The sequence below is a fragment of the Pagrus pagrus genome (genome assembly GCF_965226575.1).
Source record: "Pagrus pagrus genome assembly, chromosome: 9".
In the NCBI taxonomy this organism is placed as follows: Eukaryota; Metazoa; Chordata; class Actinopteri; order Spariformes; family Sparidae; genus Pagrus; species Pagrus pagrus.
Window position 1 is genome coordinate 7,152,749 of NC_140193.1, and position 23,828 is coordinate 7,176,576.

At 40.7% G+C, this 23,828-nt stretch overlaps 1 protein-coding gene across 4 annotated transcripts; it reads right to left on the reverse strand.

Annotated features, from left to right (window-relative positions):
- Positions 1-1,675: 1,675 nt before the first annotated feature.
- On the reverse strand, positions 1,676-23,828 carry LOC311262745 (protein mono-ADP-ribosyltransferase PARP14-like). Of its 4 annotated transcripts, none has more exons than XM_084362405.1 (17): positions 23,464-23,828; positions 23,239-23,339; positions 22,543-22,573; positions 17,819-18,091; positions 15,926-16,147; positions 11,466-13,735; positions 10,943-11,173; positions 10,456-10,677; positions 5,884-5,962; positions 5,629-5,775; positions 5,184-5,246; positions 4,786-4,962; positions 4,211-4,432; positions 3,516-4,109; positions 3,042-3,178; positions 2,654-2,828; positions 1,676-2,432 (listed from the first exon to the last, which is right to left on the reverse strand). In XM_084362405.1, the coding sequence occupies exons 1-17, from the start codon at positions 23,636-23,638 to the stop codon at positions 2,149-2,151; spliced, it is 5,403 nt and encodes a 1,800-aa protein (XP_084218531.1). In that variant the 5' UTR covers positions 23,639-23,828; the 3' UTR covers positions 1,676-2,148. The 4 variants fall into 4 exon arrangements, with proteins under 4 accessions (XP_084218531.1, XP_084218529.1, XP_084218528.1 ...); XM_084362403.1 differs by having other exon boundaries at positions 23,224-23,339; XM_084362402.1 differs by having other exon boundaries at positions 22,543-22,582; positions 23,224-23,339.

The window sequence follows — 23,828 nt, forward strand, 5'->3', positions numbered from 1 at the left end:
GAGAAGAAGAGGAGAGTATAGAAGAGAAAAGTAAAGAAAAGAGACAGATGACAAGAAGCTACCCCAGCCGTGCTGAAAAGAGGAGAAAGAAGGAGGAAAACAGAAAGCTGATCTCCAAGTTACAGAAAGTGACTACTGTCTTCACCTCGGCGGCAGTGGCTAGCAGCAGCAGTAGCAGCAGCAGCAGTGGCAGCGGCAGTAGCAGCAGCAGTGGCAGCAGCAGTGGATAGTAGCAGCGGCCGTAGCAGCAGCAGTGGCAGCTAGCAGCAGTGGCAGTGGCTAGCAGCAGTGGCAGCAGCAGCAGCAGTAGCAGTGGCAGTGGCAGCAGCAGTGGCAGGCAGCAGCAGCAGCAGTAGCAGCGGCAGCGGCTAGCAACCCACACCCGGCAGGTACAACAACGACGACGTCGACACCTGTTGGGGAGGGTCCGTCGTGTAGAGATGAACTAGTGAGTATCAAAACTGTCCAAGGGGTGATTTTTCCCCCCCTTATATCGATAAGTATTCCTTGAAGGCGGAAGTCATTTTGAAGTAAGCTTTGAATTACGTTTCTATTTGCTACAGAGGCTGAGAAAACTTAAGGAAGTTATTAACAACTACTACCCCCAAGATGGAGATACACTGTTCAATTTTAGGAACTGTATTCAAATCTAAATGAAATTAAAATTAACTTGTTAAGGATACAGTGCTTCAATGGGCCACATGCCAAGGCTCTTTTAATGATCAATAGCTGGGATAGATAATTCTAAAAGGTAAAATATGACATTTCTAAAATGATATGGGTCAAAATCTTGATCAAAGATGTAAAGCCAGTGATTTATACAATTCCATTCAATGTTCAGACCTTAAAGCTCTGACTTAGCTGCTGGGACTTCACTTGTAAAATAGATTATAAAAATGACCCACGGTACATTTTTCACATCTGCAGCAATGTCAGTCCAAATGTTATCAATTGATGCGTGTCCCTGAATACATGTTTTGTAGTAAGAGCTAACAGAGAGCTCTGGACTTTTATTTTTAAATTTGTCAAACACACTGTGTAAAATTGGTGTACTTGCCCTTTAATTCGCACCCTGCAGCCAATCAGAATCAAGTATATACCCAGACCATGGTATAAATACATTTATTTTCTTTTGTAGATGTCAGTTTTTTTTAAAAGGATTTAGTTTAGTCAAATGTTTCTGTGACTGCGACAATAAAATCACAATCACGTAGAGCTGATAGAGCAGCAGCAGTGTGCCACTTCTGTTATCTGCAAAGCCCTAAATCACAACCTTTACAGCTCTGCCATAAGAGAAAATAGTCTGGGTAGACAGTGTGCAGTGAGACCTGCAGGTGGAACCAGAGTCACTCTCATAAAGCTGTGTGGCAACATGTCTGTGATTTCCTGTCCTCTCTATAATACTCTCACTTATCTTATGTTCTGATAATGGAAATGCACATGCAGGCAAATCAGCACTTAAATGTTACAAGCCATATTTATTTATTTATTTAACCAGAGATAAAATAACACTGAAAACCAGGGCCATGTATCCTACTGTTCAAAGACCTGTGATGGAAAGGTAAAATGCATTTATTAAAGGAAATTGCTACAAATTACTCACTTTACTGTGTTTGCTGCTCTAAGAGACACAAATTAACTTTAAATGGAAAATATACAAAACAGACTACATTAATGTGCTTTAATCAAATTTTATTTCTGCAGTGTGGTTAGTGGAATGTATAAGTTTAAAATTTACGTACAAAACCACAAGTAATTGATGGACAGGCGTACACAGATAAGCTTTTATTATCACATGATTTCCTTGAACAGAGCAAGTACTTTCCAGGAGCCACAGTGATCAGTGCAGTTACACAGTGCATAACATGAAGGCAAAACTATTTTCCCACAACCTTCTCTTTGATTTCTTCTTCCATGACTACTCTACAGTTTGTTCAGATATTTTCAAGACACTATATGGGTCTGGACTACTAATACGTTCATGACTGAGCCTTGTAATCATTATCATTGGTTGTAAACCTGTTACTACATAAATTATAGGCTTCATTGTAAGATTAAGCCAAATGTCTTAAGCAAATGCTGAAACAAATACATTAATCAACTGGGATTTCTTTTTGTTGTAAGGCACTGTCAAATGTAAGAGATTTGTTATTGCTTGAATGTAATCAAATATTCAGGATAAGCCTGGTTGTCATGGAAGATGACAAACTTAGTGGGCGTGGCCTCATCGTCCACGACACTGTCGTACTTCTGAGTTCCGTTGGAGTCCTTGGGCGGTGCGGTGATCATATCTGGTTTTCCAAGCGTGTAATCCCCTGTCAGCACTCGGCAGAGGTACATGAGCTTCTCTCCATTATGTGGCTTGGAGTAGGCGTCATCGGCAGAGTAACTAGCCTCGACTGCAAAGTATGCGCCATTGCCACAAGAAGCATCTGAAAATGGAATAACAGCAGAAAGTTATTGAGGTAGTCTGTCTCTGTGAGATACTTTCTGTATTTTCATTGTATTATTTGCTTTTTCAAACTGTAGTGTTGTTGCCTGGCATTGCCATACTAATTTGAAAATGTGTCATCCCTGCAGCACTCTATTACATCTGTCATTGAAATCAGGTGACTGCAAACAACCTATTGAGTTTTCTACATAAACTTCTCACCAGTTTTTCCTGTTAAACTCCTGTTGAAGCCATAGTCGTTGATGTGGGCTATAGTGTCATGAGCGGTACCATGGAAGAGAAGTCTCTCGTTGTTCTGATGACCATTTCTTTTCTCCATGTCCATTTTTTTGATTTGTAGGGCCTTCCACATAGCAAGATTTTGGATCCTCTCAATCTAAAATGAGGGAAAAGTACATTGTTGTTCATACAGCTCTGAGGTTATGTCTATTAAGCAGATTGTTAATACGTTTGATTTGATTCATTAAAAAATGTACAAGTGATTAATTTATCACCTGATGATGAGGGACAAGAGGATGGAAATGACAGATACGACAAATGTTGACAGATAAAACATTATTTCTTAAAAATACAGTGCATGTTAATCTACCTTAATAATGGTTTGAGTACACGTGGCCCCGAACAGTTTCTCGACTTCAGCGTACTCTGTTGTCCCAGCTGTGATGGGAAAGGCCTGACTCGTGGTGTCAGCTGGCATTGGATCCCAGTTCATAGGGAAGTCTTCGTCTAGTATCATAAAAATGTCAATTTTATTATTCCTGACATCAACAATTTATTACCATTTTTCTTTTTCAACTCTGGCAAATACAATCTGCATCAATGTTTGGATAATTATTACCCAACATACAAACATCTGAGTGGGTTGTCAATTTAAGAAAAAACATACTAGAACAAGATGTAAATTGAACTGACTTAGCTAGGTTTGAATGCACATCATTCTTGATCAATAATGAGGAAACTATCAGTTTCTCCTGCATTGTTGTGAATGTTACACAGGAGAAGCTAGGTTACAATAAACAATAAATAAGATGTATCCACTTATCAGAGGACACAGGTAAGATACCTTTTGTTTTGTCAATGCGCTTTATCGCAAGGGTACGTCCCTGGTTATCAGAAGCAAGTCCACTCGACGTGTCAACTTTGTAGATTTGACCCTGGATGGTAACTTGTACAGTTGGTATTTTCTTAGCAAAAGCTTGCTCAAGCTTGTAGTTGGTTTGTGGATTAAAACTATGAAAGGAAAACCCCTGATGGAATTGCCATTCTGCCACGTTCTTCATCAGGTCCTCCTTTTCTCTTGCTTCACTTAACATCTGATGGATCTCCTTGCTGGCTTTGAACACATCTTTAATGAGCCCCTCAATGATGATTGAGGGTTTTTCCTTCTGGCTCTCAGTCTTTATGCTCACATTCATGGTCTTCTGGATGTCAACAATGCGCTTACGGTTTGCATCAGAGAGGCTGCGGATGGCGTTTTCTGATATTGACATGCTGTTCTGCTCTTGGGATATCAGGTCATTGATCCGCTGCTTGGCTAAGTCAACTTTAGCCTGTGACTCACCACAGATGTGGAAGCAGGCAGGGTCTACTTTAACTGTCTCAATGTCAATTAAATCCTCTGCTTTGTTTGGCTTGTCAGGACTTCCAAAAAGTACTGCTGTAAGAATAATCAACAAGATATACATTAGAATTTAACATTTTTAGCAATTTAGGATTAAGGAAAATGGACCTCAAAATTATTCTCTTCACTGTACTTACATTTGACTCCAGAGGTAATTTTTCCCCACAAGGTCGGTACTTTATCTTTAGGATCAGTGGCTTCTCTTTGCTGCATACTGTTGTAGAAGTCTTTCAGCATGGATGACTGGAAAATAACTATCCGGATTGTATTCAGAGTACTGGAGGGGTTTTGGCTCAACACTTCAATGACTGCATCCAGCATGGCATCTGCCACCTTTCCTGCTTGAGCACCGCCTTGACCTAAAATGGCACAAAACACATTACACACTCAACAGACTCTACAGCAGGTTACAGAGGTAACATCTGAATAAGAGTAGACACAATTACACACACAAAACTGTCATGACTGATCAGTGTCTGTCAATGAATAAGATTAATGCATCAACATTCCCATCAAGTTCTGTAAAACTCTGTGTAAAGGAGGAAATCAAACCTAATTAAATTTTAACTGATTACAAACCCCATTCAAACTGTACATTTTCAATAAAAGGGATTCATGAGTTTTATTTATGTTTACAAACTCATCAACTGAGATGGGATAAATGTCAATATTTTACAAATGATAAGCACAAAGTTCTGCTGATGAATCTTACCTGTGCCAATGGCAGGAAGTGAGACAGATGTGTGTGAGTTTGTCACACACATTTGGAGTGCATCTTTCACACGCATGTTGATTTTTACTGGGTCCGTCTGTCCAGCTATGTGGAGGATCTGCTTACACTTGAGGTTGCCTGGCTGGGTCATTATCATGCCTGGGTTGGGCTGGGCACCTGAAGGTGTAGACAGTAGATCTAAATGTCTCTGACCTTTGACATCCATGGGTGTATGTGTGTTTGTTTGTTTTTAGGTCACACTTTCTCTCTGAACAATCTTACAATATATATAATCGTAATGATCAAAGAATCGGCTTGATAATTGACTCTATCCATGTCATGACCAAGCAAGAGCATTCTTACACATAAGTCAACTGTGGGTGTTAATGTTTTCTTACCAAGTTCTTTGCATTCATCTTCAACAGCAGAACCAGCTGCCTCCAGAATGGCCTTCGATACCCCTAGAGAATACAAAAAGATCAAATAAATATAATAATAATGAAAACTGGAGGACATGATAACTATGTGGCCTAATTTTTGTGTCTATACTGATATAAAGTTGGATTCATGTGTCTAACTTGTAGTAAATAGTTGTTTTTTTTAAAAGTCATACTTTTAAAGTAGCATCCAAAATTTAAAATAATCTGAATTTATATTTATAGTTTCACTTCATTTAAAGATTTCAGTTTTGGATTTAATTTTTTAGATTAGATTCAACTTTGAGATCACGTTCGTTTTTATTGCCATGGCATAGCACAGAGACGACAAAATGCAGTTTAGCATCTACTGTAACGAGAGGTGCAAAAAGCAATGAAGTGTCGAGTGTGCACATCTGCAATTTACCTGACTTAAGAGAGAAACGTTCATTGGAGGAGTTGACAATGACATCAGTGGTTTCCTTGGTTATGTCTCCTGTGACCGCCTGTATAACCACACTTCCCATTTTGGTCTCATACATTCCTAAGCTCGAGACAACTTTAGAGAACCCACCTTGAGGCAGCAGACACAGATACAGTATTAAGAGCAGGCTGCACAAAAAATCACACCATTACAGAACAGCAATTATACACATTAAAATGTTGCAACAGTATTTCCTACCTGTACTCTGTGGGGAACTTGTGGGCACTGGAACACCCGAGGCATTGGGGAACTTCCTCTGAAATTCATCACTAAAATCCTGGAGACAAAATCAGTGACACACCTGTCACAAATATCACAGCAAAAGAAGAATACACAGACCTAACTGATTGCCTCTTTGTTATCAATTCTGTAATAGTGAGCCATTATTGGTTGATATCGCTGACTTCTTATTACAATTAGAATTTTCATTAACTCAAACTGTTCATGGATTTGCAGTTCATTTACACTCTGAATTTACTCCCTACATACTGTAATAGTTTTCATGATAAGTTAGCCATTTTCATGTGGGATTACCAGGAAATGATGCATCCAGCATTATGTTTTTCAATTTTATCTCAATACTAATAGCCTCACTGTTACCGTTCACTCTCATACAGCTATATTGGAGCTGTATTAAAAAACTGTCAATGGAAACACAACACTTCATGATACTGATAGTTCCTATTAAAAGGAATCAGCTGGTGGCAGTCACAGGAATCATAACCTGTCTTCCACTGAAGTTGGCACTAACCTTTATAATTCACTGAATATCGATGGCCTTTTTCCTACAGGGGGATAATTTTTATACATTACAGGGAGTAATGGAACCGGAGGGGGCACGAGTTGTTCAGACATACGGACTCAAAGGCTGGGACAACTACAGGCTGCTGTGCATTGTGAATGGGACCTGGCGTTGCAGCCCAGCATCTCCTGCTGAGCTACAGATATTTAAAAGGCACCCAGCAGAACTACAGGGTAAAGTTGACAAAAAGCATTATGCAAGTATCCTCTGGCAGAATCCAAGTGACAACCAGGAGAGAGCTAATTGCATCTGTTTTAAAGGTACAGTTTTTGAGCTTGAGTTTTTGAGGTTTTGAGCTAGAGAAAGAGTTCAGACAGAAATCAAGGCTGGCAAAAATCCACTATAAAAACAAAGTGGAGAGGAAATTTACAACAGGGAATGTCAGGGAGGCCTGGCAAGGGCTCAATACCATGATGGGCAGAGAGCAGAAGCCTGTCCATATCAAATGCACTGATCCCACTTCTTTTGCAGAGCAGCTTAACACATACTATTCACCTTATATATGCTCCCTCTAGGAAATATAATTCGGAAACACTCCATAAACTTTCATTGTTATGCAGATGATACACAGTTATACCTATCAATAAAGCCAAATGAAACTAATCAGCTTACTAAACTCCATGCATGTCTCAAGGACATTAAGACCTGGATGACCTGCAATTTTCTGCTGTTAAACTCAGATAAAACCGAAGTTGTAGTACTTGGTCCTAAACACCTTAGAGATGCATTATCTAATGATATAGCGAGTTTGGATGGCATTAACTTGGCCTCCAGCACCACCGTCAGGAATCTGGGAGTTATCTTTGATCAAGATATGTCCTTCAACTCCCACATAAAACAAATTTCAAGGTCTGCATTTTTTCATCTACGTAACATTGCAAAAATCAGGCCCATCCTGTCTCAAAAAGACGCAGAAAAGCTAGTCCATGCATTTGTTACTTCCAGGCTGGACTATTGTAATTCTCTATTATCAGGCTGCCCTAACAAGTCTCTAAAGAGTCTCCAGCTGGTCCAGAATGCTGCAGCACGTGTACTGACAGGAACTAAGAAAAGAGATCATATTACTCCTGTATTGGCCTCTCTGCACTGGCTCCCTATAAAATCAAGAATAGAGTTTAAAATCCTTCTCCTCACTTACAAAGTTGTTAATGGTCAGGCACAATCATATTTCCAGGAGCTCATACTACCCTATCACCCAACTAGAGCATTACGCTCCCAGAACGCAGGATTACTTGTAGTTCCTAAAGTCTCCAAAAGTAGAATGGGAGCCAGAGCCTTCAGCTATCAAGCTCCTCTTCTGTGGAACCATCTTCCTGTTTTGGTCCGGGAGGCGGACACCCTCTCTACCTTTAAGAGTAGACTTAAGACCTTCCTCTTCGATAGAGCTTATAGTTAGGGCTGATGCGCCTACTGCTACGGCCCTGCCTGATCGTGGATGCGCCTACTGCTATGGCCCTGCCTGATTGTGGATGCGCCTACTGCCATGACCCTGCCTGATACCCACCACTACTGTCGCTAATATTATTCACATCTCTGTTACATACGTTCCACTACTATTATTGTAATGCATTACTACATACCATCCTTACCATTAATCACTACTACTGTTATCACTAGTAATCACATTTCCATGTGCATTTCATTATTATTGCTGTAATACATCTTTATGTACTTTCACTCCTGTCAACCATCGCTTATAATTGAATACATTGTGATCTCGTTGATCTGCTCTGTACATGCGACATCTATTGCACGTCTGTCCGTCCTGGGAGAGGGATCCCTCCTCTGTGGCTCTCCCTGAGGTTTCTTCCGCATTTTTTTTTCCCTGTTAAAAGGGCTTTTTTTTTTTTTTGGGGCAAGTTTTTCCTCACTCGACTCGAGGGTCGAAGGACAGAGGGTGTCGTCTCTGTACAGATTGTAAAGCCCTCTGAGGCAAACTGTGATTTGTGAATTTGGGCTATACAAATAAAATTTGATTTGATTTGATTTGATTCTACAGCAGGTTTGATAATTCACAACACCCACTGAGAGATAAGACCCCTAGCACTCCAAGCACTCCCAGCCCTTCATACACATCAGTTACAGTTACAATAGAGAAAAATAAAGTGGTCCACTTTCTGTCCAGAGTGAACCCACATAAATCATCAGGCCCAGACAAACTACATGGTCGAGTTCTCAAGGAATGTGCCACTGAACTCGGGGATGTCATGACCCAGCTCTTCCAGCTGCTTTTGGACTCAGGTTTTGTTCCTCATGTATGGAAAGAATCCACCATCATTCCAATTCCCAAGACCACAAAAGCTATGGCCCCAAAGACTACAGACCAGTGGCTTTGACATCTGTTCTGTGCAAGTGCATGGAACGGGTGGTATGTGACCTGCTGACCTCCTCAGTCGCAGACAAACTGGACCCACTCCAGTTTGCCTATAAAACAAAGCGAGGGGTGGAAGACGCCTGCCTGACACTCTTGGACACTCTTACCAAAACCATGGACCACACTCACTCATGTTCCAGGATTTTATTTATGGACTTCTCCTCGGCTTTTAACACAGTCAACAAGAACACCTTATCAGACTGCCTCACTGAACTACAGGTCAACCCGGTACTGGTTAAATGGATCAGAGACTTTCTACAGGACAGATCACAGCATGTAATGGTCAATGGCAAAATATCCACCAACACTATCATAAACACAGGGGTCCCATAAGGTTGTGTCTTATCACCCATTCTTTTTTCCATATACATAAACAAGATAACCTGCAACATGGACAATATGACACTATTCAAATATGCAGATGACATGGCCTTGGTGGCTCACCTGACGGACTCTAACAGCCTAACAGCATATCAGCAACAGGTGGACTCACTCACCACTCTCATTGAGGAGAGCTTCTTAGAACTGAACATCTCTAAGACCAAGGAGCTGTGCTGCTGCAGGAGAGTGACACCTGGTGACTCCGCCCACCCACTACTGCAGCCACTAAAGATCAAAGGGCAGGAGGTGGAGCAGGTGGAGGCGTTCAGGTATCTGGGCATTGAGGTGGACAGAACACTGTCCTTCTCTGTCCACAATGAACACACCTACAAAAAGGCACAACAACGTCTCTTCTTGCTGAGGAAACTGAGGAATTTTAATGTGAGCAAAGACATTTTAACAGTTGTTTACAGATCACTCATCGAGTCAGTCCTCACTTACAACATCTCATCCTGGTACACCTTTCTTTCCGTCAGAGACAAATCCAAACTGTCGCGCACCATCAAACACGCAGGTAAAATAACAGGCACCAACAGTCCTCCCTCTCAGACCTCCACACACAGGCAGTCAGACGCAAAGCCACCTCCATCATACATGACCCCTCACATCCACGCCACAACTCATTTCAACTCCTTCCTACAGGCCGTCGCTACAGGGTCCCACTAGCTAGGACAAACTTAGTGAAAAAATCATTCATCCCATCCGCCATCAACATCATCAACAATGCACTATAATATCCTTTTTAATGTCCCCATCCTGCATTGTATGTATTGCACTGTATTTATTTTATTTTAATGTGCTGCTGTTTTTTATGTTGTGTGTTGTAACTTGTGCACATCTGGGAACATGTCAAAGACCAATTTCTACTGCTATTTGCAGGAGACAAAGTTTTTCTGATTCTGATTATGTAGGTGATTCTGGAGTAAGATAGTTAAGTGACGATTCTCTTTGGATTAACCGAAAGCGTTAATTTGACGATCTGAGAATGAGATTCAGCAATCAACTATCTTTCTTCAGTATCACTTTCAATGCAGATAGAGGACCTTAAAGTCTTGCCTTCTGACAACTCTGGGGGGGAACACTACCTCAAATTCAGTAAAAAAAAAAAAAACAGTTACATCAGAAAACAAATGTCCAGTCAGAGCAGAGTATGTAAATTTTATTTTAGCACTCGGGGCTTTCAAGTACTACAAAGCTTGTTTTTTTTCCTTACCTGGATAGTCTTTGGGTCTCCTGGGTAAAGTATGATCACGATCTCCTTCAGAAGCTTAGGTTGACTCTTACTGCTATACGCCAAGATTTCATCCAGCATCAATGAGGCTACAAGGTCTTTTGGGAAACCCAGGTTTCCAGTGCCGATGGCAGGGAAGGATATGGAGGTCAGACCAGTGTCCTCTGCCCTGTCCAAGCAATCCTTGAAAATGCCCTTCAAGATCTGGAAGGCAAAGCATAAATATGATCTTTTCTAGTTCACACTAGTTTTGCATCCATAAACCAGCCTATGTATGACTTGTGAGCTCAAATACAGCAGACAATAGCTGAAAGCAGTATGTCTTGTGTTATTCAAATTAGCGTCATTACATCCAGAAAAGGTAAGGTAAAAACAGGGCACATCTGAGGGATGTTCCTTATTATGTTTATTGACCTTTCATTACATTGAGATCAAGTCATACAGTATAATATACATGATGTAACACTACCTCGTCAGCTGTGCCTTGTCCATTGTCCCATTGAGGTGTGATTGCATGAAAGACTTGTTTGCTCGTCAGTTTGCAGCCCTCAGTGACAATGATCTCACCAAAGCTTCCACTAGGATTCTTTGCATTTACCAACTGCTGAAGTCTGGCTCCAGCCACACCAAAGATGGCGTTTGAAACTGCCCCTTTACTCAGGTCAAGATCTTCAGACATAGAATTCACTGTCACCTCCGTCTAAGAACGTGTTAACAAAATCTTATTAGTTCTTCATTTTACAATTTTTTTTAAATAATGGAACAGTCAAGTATCATTGCTGTGAAACCAGTCAGAAAAGAAACAATCAAGCCCTGTGGGGCCACACTCAGACACATCATAGATTATTTATGGCGTTCTATAGCGCAGTAGTAAATGCTACATACTCCAGTAGTCTGTAGTCCCTGTATATGAATGTTACAGTTCTAATCAATACTGTTTACAGTTCATGTAGAATACTAATACAAATTTAAAAAAATATATATCAAATTACCGTGGCATGCTGAATATTTCCTTTCATGAGAGTGATGTGCAAGCCCTCTTTGGTCTGTGCTTGACCCAAGCAGTTCATAGGTGGAGACTTGGTAGCTTGGCTCGGAAGAGTTTGAAAGGAATGACTGACATCAAGACTTCCAGCGTGTTTCACATGTGGAGACTGACTGACACCGTGACTCCCAAACTCATGTCTGACAGCTGCCTCCATAACCTTTACAGCACTGTCACTGCTGTCAACAAAATGAATCGTCTTCAAGGTGATGTCATCATACTTTTCATCAAGATATTCCTTCACTGCTTTTATGATGGTGTCCGCACACAAACTGTGAGGAAAGCCTTGGCTTATGCCAATAGTGGGCAGAGCCACAGAGATGCAGCCGTGCTTTTCAGCAAGTTCTAAGCTTTCTTTAACAGCTTTTTTCAACTGCGCCTGAACCTTCTGGACTTTCTTTGAATCAAACTTGGGCACTACTGCATGGATGACTTTGTTGCAGCAAAGCTGCCCCCCTGCACCAGTTATGACACAGTCACCAGGCTTGAACTGTCCCTTTTTAATTTGTTTGTCACATTCATTCTGCAACTGAGGGCCAGCAGCTTTAAGAAGTGCTGCTGCAAGACCTCCTTTAAGTTTCAAGTCCTTAGTAAGAGCATTGACAACTGCTTGCACTGGGTGCCTGCACATATCTGCCTTACAAACAGCTATTTCTACCCCCTCAGTTGTCTGAAGCTGGTACACAGGTCCTGTTATCTGTCTTTGGCCCAAGTCGCCCTGCCCACCACTAGTCTCATCAACGAGTTGGACCTGGCAGCCAGTTTCATTTAAGATTGAGGGGACAACCAATTTTTCATTATCCTGGAAGAATTTCTTCATTCCAGGCTTGCAGATGTTTAAACTGTCAAAGCTCAAAGAAGAGACCAAGTTTTCAACCCAAGTCTTGCACGGTGTGACATCACCTCTAGAACCACTCAGACAGATGCCGTCCTTTCTGTAAGACACAGCCACTTTGTCATTCAGTTGAGCCGGCCCAGAAGATTGACGTTTTTCAATGTATCTGACTATTGTGTTGGACTTGACCACAACAGTTTCTTCCACATGAGCATTCTGCTTTAAAAAGCTGTTAAGATCACTGCTGACACTGATGACATCATCCTTGTGGCCAGACACCACAACTTGTTGACTAGTGGTGTGGATTCTAATTCTCTTGTATGACTTATTGTTGGCTTTCTCTAACCTACCGACCAGGTGCTCCCACTCTGGCTTCTTCAAGACAGCGCTGTCTTCAACATCAATGCATTGAGATATTAGCAGCTTAACCAGATGGTCTTCAGCATCATTCAGATCTTTGTCAGAAGCAGCAATGAGCCGCACCTTCTGTGCCTTGATCTCAAATGCTGCATTTACTCCATTGGATGTGAGGAGAGCTTCTGTGAGCTTCTCCTGTTGTTCATCCTTCAACAAGTCAAGCACATTTTTATCGATTTCTAAATGCTGACATTTTAAGTCAAACATTGCATCACATATAATTTGCTTTGTTTTCACGATCTCATCATTTAAGCCAGTCACCATCAAATCTGGACTATCTTTGGTAAATGACATTTTGAGATCTGGGTAAATGCCTTGCAGCTTGTCCTCAAGACCATCTTGACACAGGATGTTGTAAATCGACTGTGACACTTTGATATTTTGGGTTGTGCTTGATTTGTCCCTCTGCGCCCTTTTGGCGATCTTGTTCATGGATTCATTAAGAGTTTGCTGTAGTTTGTTGACATTATCAACTAGGCCAACCACTGATAAGACACCATTGGCTTTATCAGACACTACAACCACATCCTCATTCACTAAAGCCTTTCTGATCTTCTCCTCAGACTCGTCCCATAACTCTGACTCTGGCTGAAGCTTCAGGGATTTGAATTTTGACAGAGCTTGTGCAAAGGCTGACTTCACAGTATTCCTCCACTCTTTGATGATGGCTTTGGCATCCTTTTGCTGTAGTAGTGAAGATTCAGGGCTCAAGAGCACAGTAGATTTGTTGAGGTTCACGTTGCAGAAGTGTTTTGCCAAGTGGCTATGAATGGACTCTGCTGCTGATTGATTGTCATAAAGGTATCTCCAGACAGCACTGTCAATCGGTTCAGAGATGGTGGCAGGGAGTTTTGGTGAAGGTTTGTCTTTCCCATAAAGGGCTGTTCCCAGGGATTCGTAAAAAGGATAAACTCTGATCTCGTTCTGTTTGATTTGATGTTTCTTCTTCAAGATTTCCTTAACAGCTATTGGGAGAGAAATTACAATAAAACATTACATTGTCACATTGTCTAAGTTGGTAATCTCTGATGTTCATCATGCATGTATATTCACAAAGTAAAGGCCTTTACACACTGCACCGTGACAAATTAACGATACGAATAGCTGAAATACTCGTATGCAAATAGTTTGCTCCTTTTAGTTACAAACAAACTAACCGATCAAGGCAGCTGTACATCAGCTCCCATGTGTCATATTAGCAGCATTCACACTGCCTTTTCAAGGCGGCAAACTTGCGCCGATATTCCAGCAAAAAACTTTTTGTCACTTTCCACGATGCATGGTGGGTCAAGATCTCAATCATAGCACATTATAACAGCATCCATATCTTTTAGACCTTGTCCACAGGTACACAGAATTTTTATAAAACGCATTTTTTTCCTCCTCTAGTTTAAGAAAAAATTTACGTCCACATTACAGTATGATAATTTGCAAATGCAGGCTGACAAGTGCACGCCAAAGCAACAGGTGGTGATATAACCTCTACCGCAAGACCACGGTGGCCAATCAGAAGCCTGCAAAACACAGGAGACAAGCCAAAAAACCCAGTTCTTCCTGACTACACATTAACACTGACAACAGCGTTTCTGAGTATCTTCACCCTGGCAGGAGTTTTCCATAAGCTCCGTTTTCAGTGACCTGAAATGGCATTTATGTGTGTAATGAAGGCCAAAACGCATAGAAAAAACTTTGGTTCAGGAAATACCTGTGTACATGTGTACAAGGCCTTAAACAGTCAGTGGATACATGTTTAGATTTACAGGTGGAAACCAGGGGAAACAAATTAAAAAACCTCACAGATCTCAATGTTATGATGTGTACCGTCACGCCTCTTTTGGTTCCGCAAAAGCTGCTGTATGAAATGACACACTGGAGCAGGTTTATACCGGCGCTGCTCGGTAGGGATGTGCACGGTTACTCGGATACTCGGGTACCCGAGTAGACAATCTGTTAATCGGTTACGAATTATTAACCGGTTAACCTAGGATTATTTCATTGTCAGCGATGCCGGGTGTATAGTCCAAAATGGAAAACATGATCTGCCAAAGATCATTTATTTACATCAAGATGGTTGCTCTGTTGCCGTGTGTGATTACTACTATCAGGAAATCTCCCGTAAATCCTAATAAATAATGCGTAAATTAACATGTATGCAATATTTCGGGGTCCGCCTGCTATTCCGACATCCCGCTATTCCGACATATCTCTCTTTAGACATGCCGCTATTCCGACAAGTCTCCGACAATGGCAAAAAACAATGTCGAAATAGTGGGACGCTTGAAAAATAACTTTAATGCCGCTATTCTGACAATTACAGGTCACTGTCTAAATAGCGGCATGTCGGAATAGCAGCATGTAACCGCATTTGTAACCTTAAACTGGCTTACAACCACTCAACGAGTTCGATGCGAAACCACTTAAGGTTCAAGAAACACGAAAGCATAAGCACCGCTAATTACTGAAAAAAAAAAAAAAATCCCGGGGTATAAATGCGCTCCGTCCAGAGGGGAAACTTTTTTTTTTCCCAGTCATAAACTCACATGTGCATCTTAAACTCCAATCCTCTCTTATTAACCACCTGATATTTTGTCTGACGACGCTGTGTGTCAGCAATGCGCTGTCTGATGGACAGAGCGCATTTATGAGTCATATATTTTATTACTCGGTTACTCGATTAGGACCAGGTTCGGGTTCTCGGTTAGAAAATTACTCGAAATGCCCATCCCTACTGCTCGGTTCAGTGTGAACAAATAAAGACGGAGAAAAGGTGAGCCTTCATTGCAGTGATATTATGGTATGTCTGTGTTAAAAGGGCTATTGTCTTTATAATTTTGTGTCGTTTGTCATATAATACAGGCTGATGACAATCATTAACAATCGACAGGTCCATCATTCTCACGAGTTGTGACGTAATGTCCATTTTGCACAACATGATTGGTTGATGCCTTCATTCGCTGTGCAAAAGTTCAGCGAAATTGACCTTGTTCCAGAATTTTTTTTTTTTTCCGCTTTTTTCGCCGTGTAGTATTCACTTTCTGTGTTCAAGTACTTATGACAAAAACATCTGTACGAAAAAAAAAAACATTGACGTGCGAATAAAAACGCCTTCAGTGTGTAAAGGCCTTAACACTTAAATGGTATTATAACTGTGCTACCTTTAGGGTCTTTGAAGGTGATGATGGCAGATTGTTCCATTTCATTAACTGCAACATTTTCCACTTCGCCTTCATTGTCAAAATAAAGGCGGAGAAGATCTTCATCAAGATTACCCAGGTCGTCAACTACAACTTGCTTTGTAACTTGAAGAGCCTGGACTGATAGTCCCTTGCTTTTGAACGTCCTGTTTTGGGGGCATCTTGTCACGAAATCGGTGGTTTCTGTGAGATAATGATAAAAGGTTAAGGTTAATGAGGTAATCACACTTCCATAAACAATAAATAGCTCTTGGGGCTTTCTTAGAAAAAGACATCAGCCTTGTAGAGACCTTTTGTATGAGGAGTTGTTCAGGTAACTGCAAAAGATATTGATATTTCCCAGAGGGAACATGCTTCTAGAAGTCTACAAGTGTAAACCCACAGTTATGTCACCCATAGTTTTGTGAACTGTAGTTTTGAAGCCTCGAGTATGGCATTACGCCATCTTGGTTTTTTGGAGCTACAATTGAGCCTATTTGGACAAGGAGGTGGAACTAGGTCGGATATCATGACTAGACTAGACTGAGAATCCGAGGATATGCCGTGGTAGAAAATTGTCAATCAAAACTGTTTACTGGGGTAATAACTTAAGTTAGAATAAACAATCAGACTTTGCCCCCTGCTGGTCAAGAATACAGGTTGAAGGCACTTCTTGATGACTCATGACTGCGTCCCAAGGGCTACCACCAATCACATTGTGAAGTTTGCGGACGACACAACAGTGGTGGGCCTCATCAGGGATGACCACGACCTGGCTTACAGGGAGGAGGTGGAGCAGCTGGTGGGCTGGTGTAGAAAAAACAACTTGATCCTGAACGTGGACAAAACCAAAGAGATCATTGTCGACTTCGGGAAGAAGCAGCCCAGCCATGCTCCACTTCTCATAAACAACACGGCTGTGGAGGTGGTCAGTAGCACCAAGTTCCTGGGGGTGCACATCACAGACAACCTCACCTGGTCTGTGAACACTGCGGCACTGGTCAAGAAGGCACAGCAGCGTCTGCACTTCCTGCGAAGGATGAGGAGAGCCCTCCTGCCCCCGCCCATCCTCACTACATTCTACAGGAGCACCATAGAGAGCATCCTGACCAGCTGCATCTCCATGTGGTTTTGAAGCTGCAAAGCCTCTGACTGGAGGAATGTGAGGAGAGTGGTGAGGACAGCGGAGAAGATCATTGGGACTTCTCACCCCTCCATTCAGGTCATTGCTCCCAAGTGCTGCATGTCCCGAGCTGGGAATATTATCAGAGACTCCTCCCACCCTCACCATGGACTGTTTTCCGTGCTGGCCTCTGGAAAGAGGTTCTGCAGCATTCGATGCAGGACCACAAGGCTCTGTAACAGCTTTTTCCCCCATGTCATCAGACTGCTGAACTCTAAGTGAAAATTGTCGTCTATTCTTAACTCAACTTGTCACTTTCAATAATTTGCACTTTTTAGTATGTTTCTGTTTTTGATATTCATTTTCTTATTGTGGTATTTTTTGATATACTTTCATTTTAATTCTATGCTGAGCCTCTGAAACGAAATTTCGTTCTGTGTTCATTTGTTGCTCACAGAATGACAATAAAATCTGTCTAAGTCTTCTTCATTGACTTTACTCTTCAGACTTGGAGGCTCTGTCCATATCTTATACAGCCATTAGACTTCTATAAGATTGGTGTAAAGTTCTGTTGGGACACACACAACCCACTGTGTTACCTTATTAGAAGTACCCTGTGGAGCTGCAGTATAGCACTTACTTTAGCAAGCTACCAGTATATGCCGACCAGTAAATTCAATAAATCACCTAGGTACTGTAACTGGCAAACACACACACACACACACACACACACACACACACTATAGTAGTACCTTTTCCACTGTGTAAAGACACCACAGCAGATGAGATGTCAGGAATGAATTCCAAAGTGAAGTTTTGAGAGGCAGATGAAGAGTCAAGGTCCTTTAAAATGTTCTCCACCAGCATCTCCAAAAAATCTTGGCTCAAGGACTGTGGAATATTTCCTAAAACAGCCGTAGTGGACTCTTCGCCTGCTGTTTCATCATCTCCGCCTTTCCCCTCTGTCTTAACTTCGGCTGCAGGTGTGGGCTCGTCAGTTTCTTTGTTCTTCACAGCAACATCCGCTGTTAATGAGACATGAAGGTTAATCAGGAAATGATAACAGCTGTCTGTGCCTGTATACCTGACATTTTTTATGTTGTTTAATGCTTATTTTGTAGGTTTGTATGTTGAACTTGGCATTAGTGTGTTGCTCGGCCAATGTAGCTACTCTTGGATGCGGTCTGGGGTGATGTTGGACCACTGCAATATTGTGCACTGGGTCAAGGAATTTTTAAGTGACTGCTCACAGAGAGTCTGTGTTATAAAGACTGATGAGATTATTTTAAACACAGGGGCCTTGCAGGGCTGTGTTTTATACTATTTTCGGTGTATACGAATGAAATGACACTGCACAACAGCAATTTAAAATTATTCAAATATGCTGATGACATGGCTCTAGTGAATCTTTTCCATAAAAATTATGTTGTATTTTGGTCACGTTTCTGAGTTAGAAGAATGGTGTAAGTCCAGCTCATTGCTCATTTATGTTGGAAAATTAAAGGAACTTATTTTAAACCACTCTCATAACAGAAATTGTGCAATTGTTAACTGTTTTAAGTACCTGGGTACATATATAGATGACAAACTGAGTTTCAAAGACAATGCTGATTTAATATGTAAGAAAGCCAATCAGAGACTATTTATAGTTAGGAAACTGAAGGGGTTTTGGGTCAGTGTTGACGTCTTGGAAAAAGTGAATGTCAGTCTGATAGAGAGCATCCTTGTTTTTACTATTTCTGTTTGGTATGGGCATCTGACTTTAGGAAATATAAACAAGCTGAATAGGATTGTTAAGACAGCAGGGAAGATAATAGTCCACCAACAGAAGCAGCTAGATAAGCTGTAAAGATGTGACAGTACAGAATACCTCTGGCAAAGAAAAAGATACGTATACAATGGCTAGTTATCCCAAATTTAAATAGTGTAGTCAACCAATTACAGTAAGCCTAAATACGACAGTGTAAACTGAACACTATGGGTATGAACACCAGGGGTAGACAATAAGGGAAATTTGCCTGTGGCCCGGAGGGCTTTTGAAGATCACTGGCCCCACCATTGTAACCACTGGCCCAGGAATCGATCCCCATAATAACGAAAAAGAACAATTTGATTTAATAACATTTATTTTAATACTGCAGTACTAAGGTCAAAAAGTGCAAATACATAAATCAAAAGTGCAAACAGTGCTGCATTACTTAAGCACAATCAATTCTTCCTCCATCTCCTCCTGATAATAACAATAATAATTCAAACGCCGATCTACAGTGTGTCACAAATGGGACACGTGTGCTTGCAGATCTGCATTTTTTTTTCGTTAAAGTACCACTCGACTACGAGCAACATGAGTGCACACCTCCATTCAGTGCATTACTCGGAGTACGCAGAACTGTTAGCGACTGAGGAAGAGCCACGGTTAAAACAGGCAAGAATAACAACGTTTTTGCATCCCTCCTCATCTCGTTGTCTGCCAGCTGCTCGGCAAGAGGCGATAACGAAAAAGCTGACCACAGAGTGGTAAGAAAATTGCCTGCTTTATCCATGAAGAGTTGTCTTTTTGAGACTTAGGATGTCTGTATTTGAATGATTGAACATCAGCTTCTTCATTAAACATAATGGCTTGAATATTTCTGGCGTTATATCTTATCTATTTATATATATTTATTATACATTTCTGGCCATATCTATATATGTGTATCTGGCCTAATAACATTTCGATTTCCCTTCATGAAGTTTTGTATTGATTTGGTAAAACTTGTTGCAAATGTTACATAACAGATTTGGTTAAAGTGCCCTCTAGTGGACGCGGGACGTAGGCCTAATAATAAGCTGGTATCGGTGTATATAATGATATAATAAAAAAAAGAAAAAACATTTAAAAAATTTGAATATTATTCGAATATTTAACATAAGAAGCATTAGAAATTCGGATATGATTTGAGGGGAGGATTGACAGCCCTACTGTGCAGGTGGTGTGTTTATGTCCCAGGGAGAGCACAGCGCTGGCTGTCTTTGATCGGGATCACGTAACACTATGTGTTAGCGGTAATAACCGAGACGATTTCACAGAAAACATTGCAAAACACAGTACCACAGGGAATTAATGTGAAATTTGATTTTTTTTTTTCCAAACCTTTTTTTTCAAGGCATATTTTTCACTGGCCCCACTGGGCCAGTGCTTGGAGCGTTCTGGTGGCCCTGACGGTTTTAAAAGTGCGTCCGGGCCACCGGGCCATTTCTATTGTCGACCCCTGAACGCACTGACTGTTGTAAAGTTGAGTGATCTCTTATTGATTGATGTGACGTTTCTTGTTTTCGTTTATAATTCTGTGAACGTGTTTGTATTTTCCTGGGTGAGACCAGAGATGATTTTCCTGCTGGATAATTAACTTCTAATGTTTTCTATCCTACATTAGGGCATGTAAACCTATTCTACTGTAGTATATACCTAAAATAAAAGAATGAACCGGAAAATTACTATAAAATGGCCTCATTTTACACCACCCCTTGGTTCCCAGATTCAAGCACAGTGAAAGTATGAACTATAAACATGATGGGTTTACAATATACATGTGCCAACTAATCATGCTTTTCAGTGGTGATAATACTGAATAGTTATTGCCTTATGAGATAAGATATGTCCTGCCTTGTCCTGAACAAGACAGCCAAGTTAGTTTTACTAGTCTGCGCACCCCATCAACTCTGACTGGAAAAAGAGATGGGCGTTACTTAACAGCCATTTTAGATTGATCATTACTGTGATTTAGAACAAGTCAATCCCTGCTGGGCTGTGGAAATGTATTTTCATGTTACTGATGTTTGTATGACCATTTACATCTACCCAAACAGACAAAAAGCAAGAGCAAAAGAAATCAAGAGACAGAGAGAGAGGAGGAGAGAGAGAAAGAGCACAAGTGAGAGGCATGTGCTTACAACCGAAACAGAAACTAACTTCATTTGTGCTTATGTAATGCATTTCTATGAAATCACGTGGTTTAGCAGAAAGCCTACCCTAAACATGTGCATAACTGGACCTGTTCAAAGCTCAGTATGAAAGTGAAGCATTATGTTCTCATAAGTGAAGAAAGTGAAGTTTTTTAATGTATGTTTAGAAATCATCAGAAACAATGTTAAAAAAGTCTGTGCTGAAAAATGTTGAGCATTTTCTGTTGTGCTCAGTGCTTAACAGCAAACATTAAATGATGAGCAGAAGAATTAAAAATTAATAAATTATTGAGAATAGCTTTATGTAAAGATGGTGGCTTCCTGAGTTAAGAGGGAAATTAAAATCTGCCTGACACTACTACAAGGAAGGTGTTTTTCCTGTCACCTTCACAGAGTAAATTACCAAAAACAAGTTCTGAACCTTTAACAAAAAACAGAACATCCACAACTCTACTTCTGATCAACTGCCTGTTTGGTGCTGCATCAGCGTCTGTGTTCTGTTTAGCTGATGGTTCGTGATGTCTGTTTCCTTGGCTTTTATGACATTATTACCTGTTAAAATACATGGTCAAATTTTGCTACTACTAATGTAGTGTTCAACTATGTGTGTTTGTTTGACCACATACGTTAATTTGTGTGCTTATTTTACTTCTTCCTGACTCAATACAGGATGATTCTTAAACAGGAAATACACACAATGGTTTGGTTTGAGTAGGCGTGAGGCTGAACACACACAACGTGGCGACAATAGCAACGAAAAAAAAAAAAGTTATCTCAGCAAAAGCATTAAAAGGTTATATTAAAAAGATCTCAGTATATAGAGCAGTTCCTGGCTTAAGACCTTCACTACTCCATGCTGTTTATGCTTTATGTGGCTGTCTGTCCAACGTGCAAATATATGGTATCACCTTTGGACCCATATAAATGTACATATGGATCTCACACTCTACTAATTAAGAACAGGTTTCTTTCTGGGAAGGAATGTCTTCCAGTTTTCATCTCAATTTGGTTTGAATGGTGGGCTACAAAGTTTAAATTAAAACAGAAAAGTGTTTAAATAGAGCTTGCAATATCCAGATATATTTTTTATTAAGTTAGAGTTAAAACAAAACGTTTTGATAACCACAAACGCATGCACAAAATTATTAAGTTATTAGGCTATTAGTAGACTTTACTACTATAACATTACATGTTGATGTTTTAATTTAAAAAGGAAACCAGATAATGGATAAAACAGATAAAACTGTCGTGTATGTTTAGTTGCCATACATTTCCTTCATCTCATTCATATACTATAGTACCTGAGAACATAATGCACTTTCAGTGAGTGGGCTCAAGGATCGACAAAGAAGGGGAGAGCACAGTAGGATTGTTACACAGTCCTGGGACATAACACTTCCTGTGTGTGTGTGTGTGTGTGTGTGTGTGTGTGTGTGTGTGTGTGTGACTATCCAAGAAGCAATTAAACACTTATCTAAAAAAAAACACAGTAACAGAGTATGACACATATTTGTATTTAAGCAGTACTTACATTTCTTCTTGAGTTTTCCAGATGGAGCTTCCTGTACAGGCTAAAACAAAATATATAAGTATAAATTAACTACCTCTGTCATCTCATGTAGGTAGTTTCACATGCAATAATGCCAAAAATGTCAGCTGATTTGAAAATAAACCCAGTAAATGAAAATTAACAGTTGTTGTGTCAAAAGAAATATCCTGATTATAATGCTATATAAGTGTGTTGTAACTTTAATTCAGAACACAGTGGTATCCAAACACTTGAAACCGAGAGGGCCATGTATCACAATGTGCAGCACCGCCTAAGGTTAATGATTATTCACATGACTGCCAGTTTGATAAAAACTGCACAGGGACAGCTTTTCTTGCCTTTTTATTCTCTCTTACAGCTTATCTCACACTGATAAGAACTACAGTCTCATCAGAGTCTGTGACCCCCAGCAAATGATTAGTGCTATTTCATTTGAAATGAGGGCAGAGAGTGAATAATATAACGTTAACATAGGAATGACTTAAGTGTAAAAAGTTACTTTTATCTGTGACCTCTCCATATAGGCCCTGCACCAGTTGGCACATTGTAAGTGAAACTAAAGGAATCTATAGGTGTGGTCTCGAAAACGATCACGAGACTGCTGCTGCCATGTTTTGCTGTGTATGGCTCATTTTTTAAAACTTATATTTAAAAAAAAATTACATTTTGTGCGCTCACCGGCGTTGTTGTGTCATCTGTTATCAGGCAGACGGTCATCTTCAACACGCCTTTATCCAAAGGGATCTGATGCGAAGCTTTCGCCAGAACATTTTTCTGGTCTGTGAGGGGAGAAAACAGCTCTCAGGAAAACAATCGATTGATAAAATTGGAGTAACGTTACTTTTAGGGTTTCTTTACGTTACAAATGTACGCATACAGTCTAGTTTATCGGGCAAAACTTACCCTCCTCTGCGCGGAAGCGGAGCACCGCCGTCCTGCTGCCGTTCACGTACTCAACTTCACAGTCGCCACCTTTAGACTTCTTACTTTGAAAGTACTTCACTAACTTGTTCTTCAGCTTTGGGACGCTGTTCTCTTCGAGCTCGACGAGCAGAGCATACGAATATGCGTCCGCCATCGTTGCTGGTCCGACGCGCACTGCTCCGATCTACTTTCACTTTTGAAATGAGTCGCTGATAGCGTTTACCTCTTTCGTCGTCGGGTCATCAAGAGGCGTTGACGCAGAATGGGCTGCACATACAGAGACGGACACAATTATCGTAAATGCGTCACCGGCATTAAACTTGGCTAACATCCCAGTTTGAGGA